Source organism: Toxotes jaculatrix, chromosome 8 (assembly GCF_017976425.1).
Source record: "Toxotes jaculatrix isolate fToxJac2 chromosome 8, fToxJac2.pri, whole genome shotgun sequence".
NCBI classification, from domain to species: Eukaryota; Metazoa; Chordata; class Actinopteri; family Toxotidae; genus Toxotes; species Toxotes jaculatrix.
In genome coordinates this window covers 29,381,605-29,400,580 of record NC_054401.1, presented here as the reverse complement: position 1 = coordinate 29,400,580, position 18,976 = coordinate 29,381,605, and the positions used below count along the sequence as shown (strand labels likewise).

The 18,976-nt window shown below is 43.3% G+C and overlaps 1 protein-coding gene across 1 annotated transcript in view; it reads left to right on the top strand.

Moving 5' to 3' along the window:
• Positions 1 to 687: 687 nt before the first annotated feature.
• Positions 688 to 18,976, top strand: part of tgfb2 (transforming growth factor, beta 2) — a 42,042-nt gene continuing 23,753 nt past the window's right edge. Inside the window, exon 1 of the mRNA XM_041044601.1 lies at positions 688 to 1,885. Coding sequence (XP_040900535.1) covers positions 1,540 to 1,885 — 346 coding nt within the window. The 5' untranslated portion in view covers positions 688 to 1,539. The remainder of the gene's footprint in view (positions 1,886 to 18,976) is intronic.

The following is an 18,976-nucleotide window of genomic DNA, read 5'->3' as shown; positions in this document are numbered from 1 at the left end:
AAGGAGTAAACAATGTTTATGATGATATTTTTTGAGGAAGCCCCTAAAATGAAGCTATGGTACAGTCTTACACAAAAGTGGACAGTCGCAGTTTGACTGAATAGTCTGACTGCTGCTGAAACAGTCTCCCATCTCTTTCTTCAACTGATAAAGTTCAGTTTTCAATATTGTTGGACATGAGTCTCACCCAGCACTTGAATGTTCAACAATTTCTTTTCAGTTAGTGTGTGTTGATTTAATTCCTGCATCTAATTAGCCTTTAACAGGCAGCTCATTATTGATGAAATGAGGAGAATCATTCAGAAATCCATACAGAGAAAATCAGAACAGTACAGTACAAAGTACAGCCTACCAAAATGATAAATAACTACGACTTCTCTATGAACTCACTGTATTTGATCCACACAGTCCCATGGCTGATAAACAGCAGGGTTTGAAAACTAATTAACAAGCTGAACTTGTGTAATGTGCAATGGAGGATGACTTCTCAACAGTCTCAAGTGTAGACAACCAGAAAGCTGTTTCTGTAGAAGCCAGGACCTGACCGGCTTTAGGACCCCGCGTCACGACGCACCAAAGGCCAATGGGCCATTAGCCGTTGCAGCGCTGTCCCAATGGGCACAGCGAGCACTCCTATTTACAAGAAATCCTCCCGTAACGTGCAAATGAAGGGGTCCCATGCTCCGACAGTGATGACCACAACCTCGGTTTGAAGCGGGTGGAGGGGGGAGCACGTGGTAACTTTAGTCCCTTATAAATCTCCTGCAGGCCGCCACTGCTGTCCGCTTGGCACGCGTAAAAGACGAGCCGTTCCTCAACTAGATGGGGTGAGGGAAGACGCGTAAAGCGCACTTCAGTCGCAAAGAAGCCAACCTCCGAGCACCTTTTTACCGCGCTGCTGTGAAAGGAAATCACAGCTTTTGAGTGGATTTCTGAGTTTTTGCCACAGCCAAAAACAGCGTGAGTCCCCACTGAACGCCAGGACTGCCTTTAAAATTTTGTTTTGATGTTTTTTAACTACTACTTTACTCTGTGATCTGTCTGGAGAACAGTAAGCAATGAATCGCACATCAAGACGCTGAAGTTCAAGAGACAGAGACCTCGGAGCCCAGAGAAGTCCGGTTGTAGAGCAGAGCCGAGGTCTGATGCAGTGGAGGTGTGCTCACGGCTGTGCGTCCCGCTGACGAGAACCCCTCCGCTGTTTTTAACTCGTTTCTTTTCATGCATATATTTCACATCCGCGCATCCAGCTCTGTCAACATTCAGCAGCACCTTTACGCGCACTCGCCGTGCGTTCACCGTCAGCGAGGAACCGATCTTTTCTCTAGAGACAGTTGAATGGATTTTCACGTATACTTTACTGAAACTGGGGAATTAGAACCAAACGATTTTCAAGTAAAAGTTTGGGGCCACTTGGTTCGTGTGCGTAAATGCTTTCCACTTTGATTTTTGCCCAAGAAATGCGTCTGCCTGGCCATATTTAAATCGCCTCAGTCGTTATTTTCCCGAGTGTTTTTTGTTTGAGATTTGAAGGAGAAGATGAACCTGTGTATCGTAAGTCTGCTCCTTACTTTGGATTTAGCTACAGTGGCGCTCAGTTTGTCCACATGCAGCACGTTGGACATGGATCAGTTCAAGAAGAAGCGCATCGAGGCTATCCGAGGGCAGATCCTGAGCAAGCTGAAGCTCACTAGTCCACCGGAGGACTTTCCCGAGCCCGAGGAGGTGTCCCGGGACATTGTCGCCATATACAACAGCACCCGGGACCTGCTGCAGGAGAAAGCGAACGAACGGGCGGCGACGTGCGAGCGGCAGCGCAGCGAGGAGGAGTACTACGCCAAGGAGGTGCACAAGATCGACATGCAGCCCTTCTACCCGTCCGAGAGTAAGTAGTGTGATTTTTCCTACATGTGCCAGTGTGTGCATGTGTGCGCGGACATGTGCGGGGCCTTTGTGTTTCCCACTGGTACTGTGTGTGAAGTATAAAAGTTCAAAATAGCGTTTGTGCGTGGTCACGTGTGCTTGTGATTGTTTTGGGAAATCCTTCCCATCATGCTCCGCTGGATAGAGCTGGGGTGTTGGAGCCGAACTGTAGTTCTTTGGAGCCCAAGGCCATGAGCAGAACAATTTGAGTGAAAAGTTTTTTATTTTTAAAAAATGTAGCTGACCCCACAGGTCTGTGCCGAACCCATGCTATCACAGCATGATCTGACCACGATCCACAAAGCTTCTTGTGGTGTCAGAGAGTGCTTGGGTTTCTCAGTTTTCAAGTGCCCAAATAAATGTTCGACAGGTTTTTGAGGTCAGGTGACTGTGGAGGAAAGTCCATGACAATCAGGACTTCTTGGTCTTCTCTGTTGCGGAGCTTTGAGGTGTGTTTGGGTTCATTATTTTGCAGCAGCATGAATCCTTCTCCACAAAGATGCCAATCAGAGGGTGGAGCATGTTTCTCCTTGGTCAGGTTACACTTACAGTGAGGTATCATTCTTTCTCCTGTCTCTTACATTCATCCTTCTGTTACAGCCATGAAACATGGGCTGGGATTCATCAGTAAAAAAAGTCCACTCCAAGTGTCCTGGTTCACCTCCTGAGAAGTGATTTAGAAACTGCTCCTTGTCCTCTGAGACCACTACAACACTGTCTGCTTTTGACAGTACTTCAGCTCATTGGAGTCTTGTTCTTTATTTATCAGATTCTGAATCAGTGATGAAGTTTATTTTCTGTCTCTCAGTGAACTCAGCTTGGTGTATTGATATTCTGATGGTTTGGTCACTTTGTTCTGTCTGATTGTGATGTGGATACAGCTGATCCAGGTTCTGCAGAGTGTTTTAGACCTCCATGCTCTGCCCCCATAGAAACCTTTAGTCCAGCCTTGATGTGACTCTGAGAAAGCCCCTCTTTGCTTAGAAGAACAATCTGTCACCATCAGTTCTGATGCCATTTTTCCATTATCACAATGATGTGCTGGAACCTTAAGGCACAGCCTTGTTTAGAACAGGTGAACACTGGCTGCAGGTGGAGATACCAGAACAAGCCTCTGAGGAGCAGATCAGATCCACCTGAGTATTGTCTGAGCACATGCTTCAATGGAAGAGACACAACTGGTCAATGGTCTTGTGTTTTGAAATGTTTCTGAATCCTCAAACTTTCTGATTATTTCCAGGTTTATGTGAAAATATTAGAGATTTTAAGAGTCATGTAGATGACACTGAAATTTTAATGTATCAGTTAAGAGATTTTCCAAAAGAAAGTCCTGTTTGTACCTTGAGGTGGCTCCCTTACTTGTGAGACAAGCAACTGAGTCTGATGCAGTTTGGTAAGATTTCACAGATTTCATAGTATCTCTTCAGGTGAGACTTCAATACTGCAACACTTGTCTTTGCAGTGCATTTACCATGAAGTATGTACACATTCACAGGTTTGTCTACACATTTACACATATCAACACAGTTGTATTATCACACACACAGACTGAGAGACAGTCACACAACTCTCCACCCATATTTGTAAATGGTTTTGCTACAGTAATGGCCCCGTAACAGTGTTTTAGCGGATCAGCTTCTGTGTGAGTCGCTGCTCTTCAGAGTTGCAGGACTAAAGCTAATGCTAATGCTAGGTGAGCTGGAACCACAGAGAGTGCAGTTCATAATGAGAACTGGATTTACTGAGGAGAGTCAGTCGGCTGTGTTACTGCAGAGCAGAGGGACATGGATTCTGTATAACAGCCTTTTCCACCTCGCTATAGAGGAGGATAACACCTGTAACTGTGGTGACTATACGACAAAGATGGGAGCTGTAGTCCAGAGGTGTCCAAACTGTTCCACAAAGGGCCGTGTGGCTGCAAGTTTTTCTTCCAACCACGCAGCAGCACACCAGACCTGACTCATTTAATCAACTGATCTCAGTCTTCAGACAGTTGATTGGTCAAACTGTGTACTCTTGATTGGTTGGAACTAAAACCTTTAGCCACATGGCCCTTTGTGGAACAGTTTGGACACCTCTGCTGTAGCCTAAAGATGCTGAGAGGACAAACAAACTAAAAATGCAGGACTAAACAAGAGACTAAAATGTCATTAGTTTTTGATTAAGTTTTAAGTCTTGAGTTGGATATTTCTGAGATCTCTGCCTCCACCCCACAAATTATCATCCCTAAGCAGCTGACAGTGAGGTCTGTGGATTCTCAAGAACACCAGGGACACCGTTAAACCCCGTAAGGCACATTAATTCCCACTTCACTCCCCTCGGTTGATCAGGTTCCATACTGAAACTTCACCATATGGCTGCAGTTAGAACCCAGTACTCCAGCTGTCAACAGAACACTGGACAAACTGTCCCTGCAGTCACTGCTTTCCTCTGTGGGTAAGCTTCACACAGCTGGGTTTAGAGTGTCCCTGAAGTCATTTTCTATTGTCAGTGAATGTGACAGCAACTGCAGGTTGCTGCTTTAAAAGTAGGAGGGAGTGAGGTAAACTGCACAGATTTCTGACTGTTAATGCATCATCACACTGACGAGACAAGTTGTTATTGTACTGAGCAGAGTGAGACACAGACACAATGATCCAAAATTTGTCCTTTAACTCCAGTTAGGAATGACTCCTTATGTTATCACATGAGTTATTGTTTTGATTTATTTATTTAGTATTTAACAAACACACAAACCCACCTAAAATCAATTTACACAGCTCTCTATTTGCACAAATTTCACGACAGTCCAGAAAACTTTCACCGTCCAGTAGAACTTATTCCAGAGGTGAAGATTTTCTTTCCTTTCTTTTCTTTCAGAGTCTTGATCCAACTTGCGTTAAACTGAGGAATGATCATCACTAAGAAGCATGACCTTGTTGTTCTTATTCACAGCGTCAAACTTGGATTTTCCTATTACTGCCTGTTTTATGTGTAGATTTTAATTCATCAGCTTGTTTATATTTGGTTTTCCCAGAATGCATTTTCAGCACTGGGTGGATTGGTGGATTGATTGGTGGAAATTTTTAGGAAGTTTATGTGTAAAATTGGTGGAGAATCCCTTTGTCTATTTACATCAGTGTCAGCCTTCAAAGATCATTAAAGTGTGTTACACGGGTTTGGCTGTACACACAACAATGCCCTGCCTCAAACTTTTACTACGCCCCCACAGACTCATGCTGCCAGTGTCTGTGAACATGAAGTGTGTTGTTCTGCCAGTAGTTTAATTTACTCATTTCACTAGTCTTTGCTGTAGCAGAAGGTGTGGGTTCACTTCTCTGTTGACACCCTCTGTGCTGAATACAGCAGCTTGAGCGGAGCTGCTCTGTAGCTGACCCCGACCTTTGACATCCTATGTGGAGGAGATGCATTTCTCCTTTAGCAGATCAAAGAAACATCAAGAGAAAGGCACGTTTGTAGAAGCTAAATAATCATAGTAAATGAAACTGCACAGCCATTAACCCCAATAGGGTTTTCCCTTCACATCAGAAATCTGAGCACATAAACTGAAGCAAAAATACATTGGCACAACATTTAGTATGCCCTGAAGTGTATTTTGCATTAAATGTTATCCTTGGCCCTGCCTCTTGTGTAAATACCTTAAATATGAATAGATGGGGCCTGATGCCAAGTTCAGTCAAGAAAGCATTCACAGGGTATAAATAATAAATGCAGGGAGGAAAGAGGCCAGAACTGATTCCCATTCATGTGAACTGGTGACACTGGCCAGGTCCTCACATCTGGAGACAGATGCTGACAGGAGTGAGATCAAGCATTTAACCCTTCAGCTGATAGGCTCGATTTATTTCTGTCTCTTTCACTTGACGTGTGAGTGTGAGTTGCTGTGAAAGTGAATATCTTTCTCTCTCTCTCTCTCTCTCTCTCTCTCTCTTACACACACACACATGCACAGCATCAGCCTTATTTGGTTGGGCGCCAGGAAGTCCTTGGAGGCAGCAATGTGTGGCACAACAGCCTTGGAAGCCTTACAAAAATGTTGGGCAGCAGGGTGAGAGGGGTGAGGCATGTAGTGGTGTATATGGAAGGGCTTGGAGACACTGTCCCAGGTCTCACAGTTGTCTATTTAAACCCTGTTAGCTGTAAGGCATTGTGTGTGTGTGTGTGTGTGTGTGTGTGTGTGTGTGTGTGTGTGTGTGTGTGTGTGTGTGTACCGTGCCTGCCACTCGCCCCATGGAAAATTCCAGCAGGGCATGTGGAAAAGAGACCCCTCCAGACAACCACCACCTCCCCCTCCCCTGACCCTATTCCTTCCCACCTACATTTTTGTCAGTCTGTTGGCATTGATCTGCTGGTGACACAGCAGCCATGGTTGCTCTTTTTAGGTCTGTCACACTGAAATCACAAGTTAAAGGGGAATTCAAGTGATTTGATACACGTGTCGTGGACTTCACATGATGAAGACCAGCACAGTCTCCAGATCTAAACCCCATGGAGGTCGTTTGGGATGAACTGGACACTGGACATGTGTGGAAACCTCTGCAACAAAGACAAACTTTCTGAGCAATGTTTGATTTCCATTGTAGAAAGAAGGTGAGGAATGTGTTCAGCTGCTGGTTGAGTTAAACATTTAGATTCAGTTTAGGATTTAAGATTCATGATTCCATTTTTGGTATCCAAATGTTGCCACAGCAAAGCTACTGTTTCAGCATATCATATATATCATATCAGGCCCAGCAGGACTATCATGTTTTCCTCACACTGTTATTGAGACATTTTGTCTTTGTTTATTTGTTCTATGCACAAACATTCAGACATCTCTACTCACCACAAAATCTAAGCACTCATCTCACTGTCACACAGGCAAACAGACAGTGTGTGTGTGCCTCAACTGTAGAAGACTCATAGTGTCTCCTGGTCCTGCTTCTCTGGACATGAATGATTCAGTAACACTCAGTGTCCTTGCAGGAAATAGTGTGATGTCCATATTACAGTATGTAGTACAGTGTAAAGTAAGGATGTGAGGTCGTTCACATCCCGTCTCATTCTAGTAGTTGATATTTTTATCACTGTAATAATAGTAATCTTCTTTGGCCAAATACAGAGAATTTGTTCCTTCAGTTATTCAGCTGAAGTGAATGAAACAATCCTGCTCCTGGGGTAAGGAGAATGTTAAATTGAAATACGTAATTCACATACAGTCTGTGAGGCTAGTTGTTATCTTTTCATATTTCCCTGAGCTTCCCTGCTATTGGCTGCATATTGATGATGTGAATGTGTACAACCTGTTGCATCTGCCCTGTGCTTTGTAATCAGGGTTATCTCAGTCTGGAGATTGCACCTGCAGCCTGTTGTGGTGTCAGACATTAACTTGTCAGGCTTCCGGTTTTTCAGCATCGTGTGTCAGCTCTTCACACTCACTGGTTGTCCAGATGAGCTCCTGTCCTCTGACTCTGTGTTGTTTGGGCTGTTGTGTTTATATGTCTGATTGTGTTTAGAGGTCTACGTAAGCTGCAAACAACTACAAAACACTGTGCACATACTGTATGTTTAATATTGACCATATTTAACGTACATCAGTTACATGTGGACAGAACTCCAGATTTCACGGCTCCACATTTACTTATGATCTGGTTTTGTGCAGGGTGTGTTGGGGTTGCAAGTTTTGTCCTTCAAAGTCTAGCAGATACTGTCGAACCTCTCACACAAGACACTGATGCTGCCTGTGACCTCAGCTGAAGATGTCAGAGTAGTACAGTCATGTTGCTGTGGTGTGCAGAGATCAGGAGTGGAACAGTATGACAGAGCAGATAACAAGCTTCTGAGCAGTAGTATACACACACACACACACACACACACACACACAGACACAGAGCACAAATCCAGAAACAGTGCATTTGAAAGTGACACAGTGCCCACTGCTATAAATCTCCTGTCAAGCACTAATAAGCTTGGCGAACTTTTCAAAAAGCATTTAAAGGAAGGCTGTTTGTTACAGGGAGTGAACATGCTGAGCCAAAGATTTACTGCTTATTTACAAAGCAAATGTGGACCACATGTTGCTCTCTGCTGTTATTTAGTAAGCTGAATTCAAAGGCAGTAATTAGCTCCCCATCAGGTAACAATTCACCACATTACACACTTTGAACCAGAGTTTTAACAGCATTTGTGTTGGCAAAGTCACATGAAAAACATTACGCCAGAGCTTTCTAACAGTTCAAGATATCAGTGTGAATGCTCACTGAAGCAGACAAAGGGAAACAATGAAGATACTTGGTCATCTGTGTTGTTTGCTCAGGTATTAGCAGTATGAAGAGGCAGATTCCTGTGGTGTGTAAATTGCCAAGAGGGTGCAGGACAGAAAGTGTTGTTTGCCACAAGTTTCAGATCAGCCTCTAATCAGCCCTTTAAAGAGTCTGCAGGAAGGATGTGTCACTTTTTAATAGGAAGCAGAAAGACTGAAAGGAGCAGTACAGTTTATATGGAGAGTAAATGGCATAACGTCCTTCTTGCCTCCACCCTGAGCGTGGAACAAAACTTGAGGCCAAGTCTAAAGCAGGGATGCGGTGATCTGACGTTTCCCTCCCAGGACTGATTCTGATACCTCAGCTCTGATTTTCTGTCACTACTGATTACTGATGTGATGCCAGCCCCCCACCCCCAACACCCCCCCGCCCCCCTTTTCCCCACATTTAAAATCTGTACATCATTAGTTTCATGTCTACCAGCCCACTGTGTCTGAATGAATGTAAATGAAGTGGAAACATTGATGAAGATACTGCCCCAGCGCTGGTCCTGCAGATTGGATCAGTGGATCTCTGGAACAAAGCACAGCATCATGCAGTATAGTGTTCTCCACTGTATTGTTACGGTCTTAATCAGCACATAATTTTGTTCAAAAGTTCAGAGCACAAAGACATGCACACTGACATCCCAGTGGCTCAACGTCCCATTGGCACGGCACATTAACAGCAATGTCATAACAGCATGTTATAGTGTGGACTTGTAACTTTCAGGTCTCACCATCTGCCCCTTGACTGACCTCACATGGACTCTGTGCTCCCTGTTTCATTTTGTTATCACTTACCTGGTGTGTATTTGGTTGTTGTACTTCCTGTCTTTGTCTTTTTTCCCTTCTTTCACCAGTTGCCTCTGCCTCCCTTGTGTATTTAAGTTACAATTCAGTTCAATTCAAAGGAGCTTTATTGACATGACAGTTACACAAACAATGCTCCCAAAGCATTGAAATACAGTTTATTTCACAACAAAGAGCAAGTAAACAACATTAAGATCCTTATACACATGTACATTCATGTCCTGTCTCCTTCTCCTGGGAGTATTTTTCATATAGTTCATTGAAATGTGGAATCATGGAGCTGAACTGGTTAAAGTAAATGTTCCTTATTTCATTCAAGGATTCATTTTAGGAGGAAGTTCATCTCTGTCTCAGCCTCACCTGTGGAACACTGACCACATGTTGTTTTCTCTTTGAGTTGCTATGATTTGTTGTGTCTTCCTTGTTGGTTGTTGTGTTCTTGGCTTTTGCCTTAACAGTAGGAACTGAGCAAACATGGACCCAGCAGACAAGTTCCTACTCAGCCTGCCATTTTCCTGGGAGAACCTTGTGGTAACTAAAAATGTTTTTCTTAGAGAAGAGTCAGTCTGTCTGTTACTGACTGTCTTTTGGAGGCGAGCGTCAGATTCCCCATGAGCCTCAGCAGTTGGCTCCTGGCTGACGTCCTGTCTGTTCCTACATTGGGGGCCCTAGCTTACATCCTGTCTGTTCTTGAGTCGGCCATTGTGGTTGACACTAGGTTTCTTCCTGATCTCCAGTGGGCAGCCTGGCCAACATCTGCTCCTGGTTCCCAGTCAGTGGTCTAGCCCACATCTACTCCTGATTTCCAGCTGCCTGGATCCTGCCTCGACGTGCAGCTTACCGCCTCTTGCTCAGCACTCCAGTGGTGTGCCTGTTCTGCACTGCTTCCTGAAGGGACCTGCTTTTGCTTCATCTGCAATTTGGCCCTTGAGATGTGGGTACTGGTATTGTCACAGCAAGCTGTCTTTCACAACTTGGTTGGGATACAACCAACCAAGTTGTGAAAGCCATGATAAACTCCCAGCAATAGAGCCTCTTCTGCAGTTGTGTGTATTTGGAATGAGGGAAAATGGAGGATGCATGCGTGTGTTTATGGTTTGAAGTGAAAGTGTAGGTATGGGCATGTAGATCTTTGTTAGTTTGTCTTGCCAACCCTTGTGTTTGTATGTGCGATGTGTAGAGACCAGTGTGCATGTTGTTGCCTGTGTGTGATGGATGGTGTTAGTCTGAGTGAGACCTCTGGCTAATCTCCCCTGCACTTCTCTAAATAAACCCAGTCGTGTGGTGGCTGTTGGTTTGTGGAGGGAGGCTTGTAAAAACAGCCAAACACATGAACACAAACAGGTGTAGAGATCAGGCCCAATTCAGTGCTCGGAGGAGGTCCAGACCTGACTGATAAACCAAGACACAGAGGTTTTTTCATAATTTCTATTAATGTACCTATAACAGAGTATAACTACCATGCAGTCAGACTAATAAAATCAAACTAATGTTCAGATCAGTACCCCATGTGTGACTTTTATGCTTTGCGAAACTCTATGTTTAAAACTGTCAAGTCAATTTTGTTTCTATAGCACCAAACACTAACAGAAGTTATCTCAGGGCACTTTTCATATAGAGCAGCTTTAGACTGTACTCTTTATAATATTACTTACAGAGACCCAACATGTCCTCCATGAGCAATACTTTGCAGTGGAGAGGACCGAACAGAACCCAGCCCATGGTTGTATAATAATAAGGTGAAGACAATAATAGAATTAGTAATAGTTCCCATAATAATAATAATAATAATAATAATAATAAAGACTAAATAAGACCAATAATGGGGGCAGTAGGTGGTCCACAGATCCAGACTCTACAGCTCCGGGGCCAGATGAACCTGCAGAGAGCAACAAGAGAAGAGAAAGAACAAAACTACAGGAAAGAAAAGAAGAGTTATTGACATGTTTTAATGGGATATATGAATGAGAACAGATGGAGAGGGAGAGGAGGAGAGAAGAGCTCAGTGCATCATGGGGAGTCCCCCCCTGACGTCTAAGCCTATAGCAGCATAACTAGGGGATGGTTCAAAGCAAAGTATGAGCCAGAACTAACTATAATCTTCTGGAAATTAATCTTTATCATTTTGTTATTCCCTGTACAAATCAGAATTTTCTACTGATGCTTAAGGAATGATTCCGGCTGATCTTAGCAATCGTACCATTGATTCTGACCATGCAAAAGGATTTGACACTCCACTTTCACTTGAAAAATTACAAGTAAAGAAATGCAAACAAAAAAAACCCCAAAAACAAAACAACAAAAAAAACAAAAAGAAACAAAATTGTGAAAAAGAAATTATTAATTTTCTTCCTGTACTAACCAGACACCGCAGTCCTGTTTCACAGTGGCTTAGACGGACTGTTTTTTTTTCTGAAACTTGAGAAAATTTAATGTACAAAGAAACGACTTGCTGATGCGTTCCCCCCCCCCCCCCCCCCCCCCCCCCCCACAAATGGCACCCTTTTCTGTCATACTTTGCAGACTTGCAGGTCCTGCTGGACTGAGGGCAGGCTTGTTAAATTCTGTGTGTGAATGCTCTTCAGTCTGAATGAGCCAGGGTGGGGTGTTGGGTTCATAGGGTGTTGTGCTTCTGTCTTTCTTTTATGTGTACAATTTAAGCATTTCTTCCCTTACATTTTTGTCCCTATGTTAAAAAAATAGACATCCACAAGCTGATGTGAATCAAAGTATCAGAAAAGACAGTAATGTTTGTGACAGACATCAGTGCATGCTCCTGGGTTCTTGTTTCAGTCTGTAGATCTGTGGATAAGCTGTGGCCACTCGTACAGGATGGTTTTTACGAGGACAAATGGGCAGTTTGGCCACAGCACAAGTAACAACACAGTCTTTCTAGCATGAGCCATGATCTCCGGAGCTGAACCCCCAACCCTGCCACACTTAATGCATTGCTGTAGCCATGGCTGTGCAGTACAGGCCCATATGTTTGTACACTCCTACTGATCCCTTTTCTCTTTGTCTTTTGTTGTGTTGTGTACTTCATCCAGAGAATACACAATACCTTGTCATTTCCAACTGAATCTACAATTTTGGAAACTTGAAATTGTGATGTACTCAGAGGGTTTGATATAGCAGTCAAACTTCTTACTTGAGCTTAGACATATCATGTCATTCAAAAGGCTGTTGAGGATTTAGACAGGCCCACAGATGTCTATTTAAAGACCCCCCCAGAGATCCAGAGAATCTCAGGTAACACTGTGTTGAGGCACAGGTGCAGGGAAGTTTGTAAAATGCTGAGGAGCTTATTTTTAAATCTCCCAGAGCACACTGGGCTCCATCACTGAGAAATGGACCAAGCTGACCAAAGACTGCATCCTCAAACTAGGACAATCTTTACCACTCCATCAATCACAACCTTAAGTTCAGAAGCTACTCCTCAGTAAAGGGCACATGGCAGCCCATCTGAAGCTCACATGACTTCAAAACTTCTCTCACTTTTGTGCTCTTTCCTCTGTCTATGCTTGTATCATTGTCATAAGAAAACCTGCATGGCAGGCTCAAAACCTCTAACCACAGGTATCATCACTACATATTTAAACATCATCAGATTAAAGGGCACACAACTACAGAGGAAAAACACTACTTTGGTTTTTGCCATTGTTTTTTGTCAGAGCTGAGTCACACAAACAGAGGTAACAGTGCACATGTCAGACAGTATGTACTCCAATATATATGTCTTTATGCTTGGTTGTTCATGTGAAAAGTGATTTGTGTGAAGAATGAAAAGTTCAGACCCCACCTAGTCTCCACAGCTGACCACTCACTGCATTAAGCCATGATTGACAGGTGGTTTCGGGCGTGAAGGCATTCCATTTAGACATTTAGTTTGAAATCACTCTGGGGTCAAGACACATCACATTGCTGTTACATGTGTTAAGCAGACTGAGGCCTTACTGAGGTGTTCAGATCATATTAACACCACCTCTTTTTTCACATTTTGTACCAATTCTGTCACATCCCAGCAGACTGGGACTGAGTGTGCTCTGCTCTCCAGGAGCTCAACCTCTGTCCTCAGCTTCTGTCGATGTCACTGTGAGGGATCCTGTAGCTTTTAGAGCTGTAATAGAACTTACAGTCATAATGTTATTGTTGCGTTGCTGCAAACAGACTGCTTGGTAACTGACCATCATTTTTCATTTCTGTGGAGTGCCAGCATTCAGCTGTGATGACTGCAGTCAAGGCCTGTTGTTTTTGTCTCTGATTCTTAATCAGGATTCTCCACATTCAGCTGAAATCCTCTTTTCCTGTGATGGAGTGATCAGAGAGAGAAAGCAGCTGCAGGGAGAGCTGAAAACTTTAAGACCTCAGGGTATTTGCCTGAGTGACGGACCTCACCACAGGGTTGTTGTTGAGAGCCCGCTTTCTGTTCACTTACGCAAGACCTGGACGCTGCTGCCATTTGAACTGCTCAGCCGCTGTGGCCAAGCAGCATTGCGTAACAGAAAGGAGAGAAAGAGAGCGATTGAGAGAGTTAAAAGAATAATAAGTTCTCCTCCAGCACTTTCTGTATTGTTTACAGCAACGGCACAAGTCCCATGTAAGATGATAGTCTTAACAGGAATGCAGGAGAAAGGGAGGCAGGATGTTTGGTGCACAGGCTGAGGGTCTGAGGCTGGGCCGTGGTGCGGCTCACATGCTGGATGGGTGTTTGGACAGCGTTTGTGGCTGTGCCGTGCTCAGTCTCAGGTTATGCAACAGACTGCTTCGAGCAGAGCCTGCTGGAGCTGTGCTCATGACTGTGTGTGTGTCATTCACTGAGTGATGAGGCAACGTTTGTCTGTCCAGCTGCCACTCTGCATGTGTACACTCCACTGTGTAGAGTGTGAATGTATCTTTGCCATGATTTCGAATTTCCTTGACGGCCTTAATCGAGCAGTAGAAGGCCAAGTTTAACGTCAGCCCAGATGAGCAGTAAACCCTCACTTTTCACATTGTGTTGTTACCATACAGTGGGTCATATTACAAAGCAGTATAAAGGGTTTTGAAGAGCACACATTAGCACACTTACAAATTAGTGTAGGAAGCAGCTTTAGACCTTATGATGTACGTTCATTGCCAACATTCAGTGCTGGTGCATTAAGTAGTCTGTCTTTTAAGTGGTAAATTGGAGAATAAGTGTGTGGAGGTCAAGGTGGCCGTTAGACATGTAGCACCATGGATCTACAAAACATTAAACATTTAGGCTTTGTCTTTAGCATTCGTCTTTCTCTTTAAAATTCTTCTTAAAGCCACTGCAGAATGGATTGTATTAATTGAATTCACATGTATTTTCATGTGTAAACAGATTTCACAGGAGGTCTACAGTCATCTTAGGATCTGTTATCAAAGACTGCAGCTGACAGACAGCATTGAACTGTTTTAAAACAGACATAGTGAATTGGTGGCACTTGTGGATGACTTTCATTTGGCTTCTTTGTTTTGATATAAATAGCATGTGTGCACATACTATTTATGGTCTGCATCACTTCATGTCACTGTGTATGTGTGCTTGTGTGTGACTGTTTTACTTCACATGTTTGCGTCGTGTATATGTGTGTTTATCCGTCTCTGGGAGCCTGGGCCTGTGGAGAGTGACGGGCTGTGGTGGATGGGTATTTTTAGTTCCCAGGATTATGTGCAGAGTTGTTTTTTGTTTTCAATTTGCTATTGGCAGGTGAGCGTTTGGGTGGAGGCGTCTACAGGGAACCAGACAGGCGAGATCTCACATTCCCTCTCTGTAGATCCGTTTCTTTTCCTCTCTTGCTCTCAGTCTCAATCTTATTCTCAGACTTTTCTTTTATTCTGTTGCCCCCCCGTCCCCCCGCCTCGTGCTGTTTCCTTAATTTCTTCCTGGCTGGTGTGTGTCTGCAGCCGTCTGCTCCTGTCCTCTGCACTCTTTATCATTCTTTTGTTCCTCTTCCTCTGTTTTGTCACCATCACTCTGTCAATTTGTCCAGTTTCCTTTTCCATGAGTGACCTTAGGATGAACTGTGAAAACATTTAGCATGTATCATATCATTCAGTGTTTTATGTGCTAAATCCCCTCTTATTTTCTCAACGCAGCCCAAGGGCCTTTGAAATGCTACTTTTGTCCCCCCTCACTTTTATTGTGTCCGATTGATCATTGCCCTTTATGGCCCACCTAGCGAAAACCAGATGAGAGCAGAGAGCAGTTTGGTCTGTACATCTGTCTTATATACAGTACCATTCAAAATTTTGGACACACCTTCTCATTCAATGGTTTTTCTTTATTTTTATTATTTTCTACATTGTAGATTCATACTGAAGACATCAAAACTATGAAGGAACACATATGAAATTATGTAGTTAACAAAAAAGAGTTAAACCAACCAGAATATGTTTTATATTTTAGATTCTTCGAAGTAGCCACCTTTTGCTTTGATGACAGCTTTGCACACTCTTGGCATTCTCTCAGTTTCATGAGGTAGTCACCTTGAATGGTTTTCCAATAGTCTTGAAGGAGTTCCCAGAGGTGCTGAGCACTTGTTGGCTGTTTTGCCTTCACTCTGCGGTCCAACTCATCCCAAACCATCTCAGTTTGGTTTAGGTCAGGTGATTGTGGAGGCCAGGTCATCTGACGCAGCACTCCATCACTCTCCTTTTTGGTCAAATAGCCCTCACATAGCCTAGAGGTGTGTTTAGGGTCATTGTCCTGTTGAAAAACAAATGATGGTCCAACTAAGCGCAAGCCAGATGGGATGGCATGTCGCTACAGAATGCTATTGCAGCCGTGCCTTAAAATTTTGAACCACCAACAGTTTCACCAGCAAAGCACCCCCACACCATCACACGTCCTCCTCCATGCTTCACGGTGGGAACCACACATGTAAAAACCATCTGCTCACCTTTCCTGCATCTCATAAAGACACAGCGGGTGGAACCAAAAATCTCAAATTTGGACTCATCAGACCAAAGTACAGATTTCCACTGGTCTAATGTCCATTCCTTGTGTTTCTTGGCTGAAACAATTCTCTTTTTCTTGTTGTTCTTCCTCAGTAGTGATTTCTTTGCAGCAATTGGACCATGAAGGCCTGATTCATGCAGTCTCCTCTGAACAGTTGATGTTTAGATGTGTCTGCTACTTGAACTCTGTGAAGCATTTATGTGGGCTCTAATCTGAGGTGCTGTTAATTTGCAGTTTCTGAGGCTGGTAATTCTGATGAACTGTCTTCAAGTAATGATGGACTGTCATTTCTCTTTACTTAGCTGAGTGGTTCTTGCCATAATATGGATATAACAGTATTCTAATAGGGCTGTTAACTGTGTACCAACCCTACTTCAACCTCAACACAACTGATGGTCTCAAACACATTAAGAAGGCAAGAAATTCAACAAAGTAACTCTTGTCAAGGAACACCTGTTAATTGAAAACCATTCAAGGTGACTACCTCATGAAACTAATTGAGAGAATGCCAAGAGTGTGCAAAGCTGTCATCAAAGCAAAAGGTGGCTACTTCGAAGAATCTAAAATATAAAACATATTCTGGTTGAATATATGTTAGCTACATAATTCCATATGCGTTCCTTCATAGTTTTGATGTCTTCAGTATGAATCTACAATGTAGAAAGTAATAAAAATAAAGAAAAAACACTGAATGAGAAGGTGTGTCCAAACTTTTTACTGGTACTGTACATGATGCATACATGCATCAGTTGAAATGATCTTCAGGAGGAGCCTGTCCCATCAGGTTTGAGACTATCCCATCATGCTGAACCTGCCCACAAAGGCAGCCAAACACCTGATGCTCACCTCGGCCCTCAGCCTCTCACTTCCACCTCTGCTTGATGTGAACGCTGTTGCAGTGTCTTGGTGTAATGCTGGTATCACTGGTAAAGCACTGATTATCTGTGAAGATTCTCAAGCATCTGGGTAGAGTTGAACGTAGGGCACCTGGACTTGGTTGTAGATCTTGGGAACTTTTCACATCTGATTCAAGAGGCTTCATCATTTCTGAAGAACTTGAAATGTCTTCATGATCTGATCATCTCCTATGGGGTACCCCAAGGTTCTGTTTTATAACCTTGTCCCATCAATGCTTCTTTCATTTTACATGTTCCCAGTGGGTAACATCTTCTGTGCAATGAATGTAAATTTCCACATTTATCCTGATGAGATCCAGATTCATGTGGAGATCCTGCCTGACATTCTAAATCTACAGTTGAGTCTCAGCTGTGTGAGAACTTCCTCCACCAAATGAAGCCACTGCAGACCATCAAACAGAGCCAAATAATGTGCCAAACACTACCCTCAGCCTCAATGTCAGTGTTCTGATTCTGCATCCAGAGTTAGAAATCTGACTCTTTTCCTACACCTAACTGTACACTTTGCTGCTTTAAGCATCTTAGGTGCAGTGGACAGAGGGAGTTCTGGAATCAGCTGTTTCTTGGAGACACATTTTAGTCAAAATGTTGTGAATGTTGCGAGGGAGGCTTATATTCTCAACATCTGACAGTCTCTTGATTTCAGAGATTAATGATCCTTTGGTGGCGGAGCAGTTTCATCCTGTATCCACCACTGTGGAATAAATGACCATGCTCAGTCAGCATAAACAGAGATTGGAAACCTTTTTTTAACTTCTCTTACAATTTAATTGATTGATTGAATTAATTGGTTCAAACTTAGTTATTTGACCTTGTTCTGAATTTCTGATTTTATGTATTTTATATGATCATTTCTTCTCTTCCTGTTATTGTTTTTCCCTCCAAATAAACTCACTTTCTTTTGTCCTTCTCTTCCTCTGTGCATGTCTTAGAGAAGTTTGAAATACTCAAAAGTAGGTCAAATAGTTTTCCCTCAAGTCAGTCCCAGTATTTCAACCCTGCAGACCGATATTTAGTCCCTGTTTCCATTCTGAAATGGTAAAAGTGATTCTGAGGTAGTAAACAGTTATATCCGGTAATAAATCTGAGTTTGGGGGTTTTTGCACAGCCCTCCATCCCACCCCACCCCCAATATAATGTTGTGTTTATTAAAACTACATGTTGTGTTGTTTAAAAGGTGCAATAATATCAGCGTGAGTGTGTGAGGACAAAGAAATAATGATTGCCTGTGCCAGAACCCACCACCAGCGCTCAGGAGACACATGTGCACATGTGGATTTCTTCATGCCAGTACATCTGCAAAAGCAGTCACAGCTGAATTCCTAACGGCTCGGGATCACAGCATAATTATTTCACAGCAAATGTTTTCATTTATGTATTCCCACACTTTGAATCTGTTAGCCTGTTGTTCAGCTCATGGACTGAGTTGAATAATATGGCTGCCACCTGTTCAGGTCATGAAAGAGAACTGAGGTTTGGAAAATAAAACTGGAAATGGTAACAACCCTTTCATGACCTAGAATTAGTAAGAAGAGCTGAGGTGGAGTATTAAAGTTGCCTAAATCCTCATGAACTGACTCCAAATGAAACAGTTTTAGTTCAGATTGTTTCTTCCTGTCTTCAAGGTTAGATGTTTACCCACTGCAGGTGTCCTGCTCAGCTCCTGGCCAAGACTATAATGACCCTTTCATGTTGTAACCTCCAACTCCCTGACAGTGTGTAAAGTAGCCCTGTAAAGTTGAGGCCAGCCACAGCTGGGTCATTTCATCTTTTCCTCAGAAACCGTGGAGTCCAGCTCAGTGTAGATAGAGCAGAGAGTTTGGTCAGCTGCACCCTGTAACAGACACATCCACACCCCAGGAAGTGTTTCTGTGGTCAGCTGAGGTCAGGGGGCTGCTGGGAGGGGTGCAGCGCTGTTGAACATTTTGTAACAGCAGCCTTCATTAGGTCACGACCTCAGCTCCACAAACCTGCTGGATTCAACTGTTACAACCTTAAGAGGTGAAGTGCATATCCAGAACCAGCTGAAATGATGCATGCAGCTAAACATTACAGGGACAGTCTCAGGTGTGTGATGAT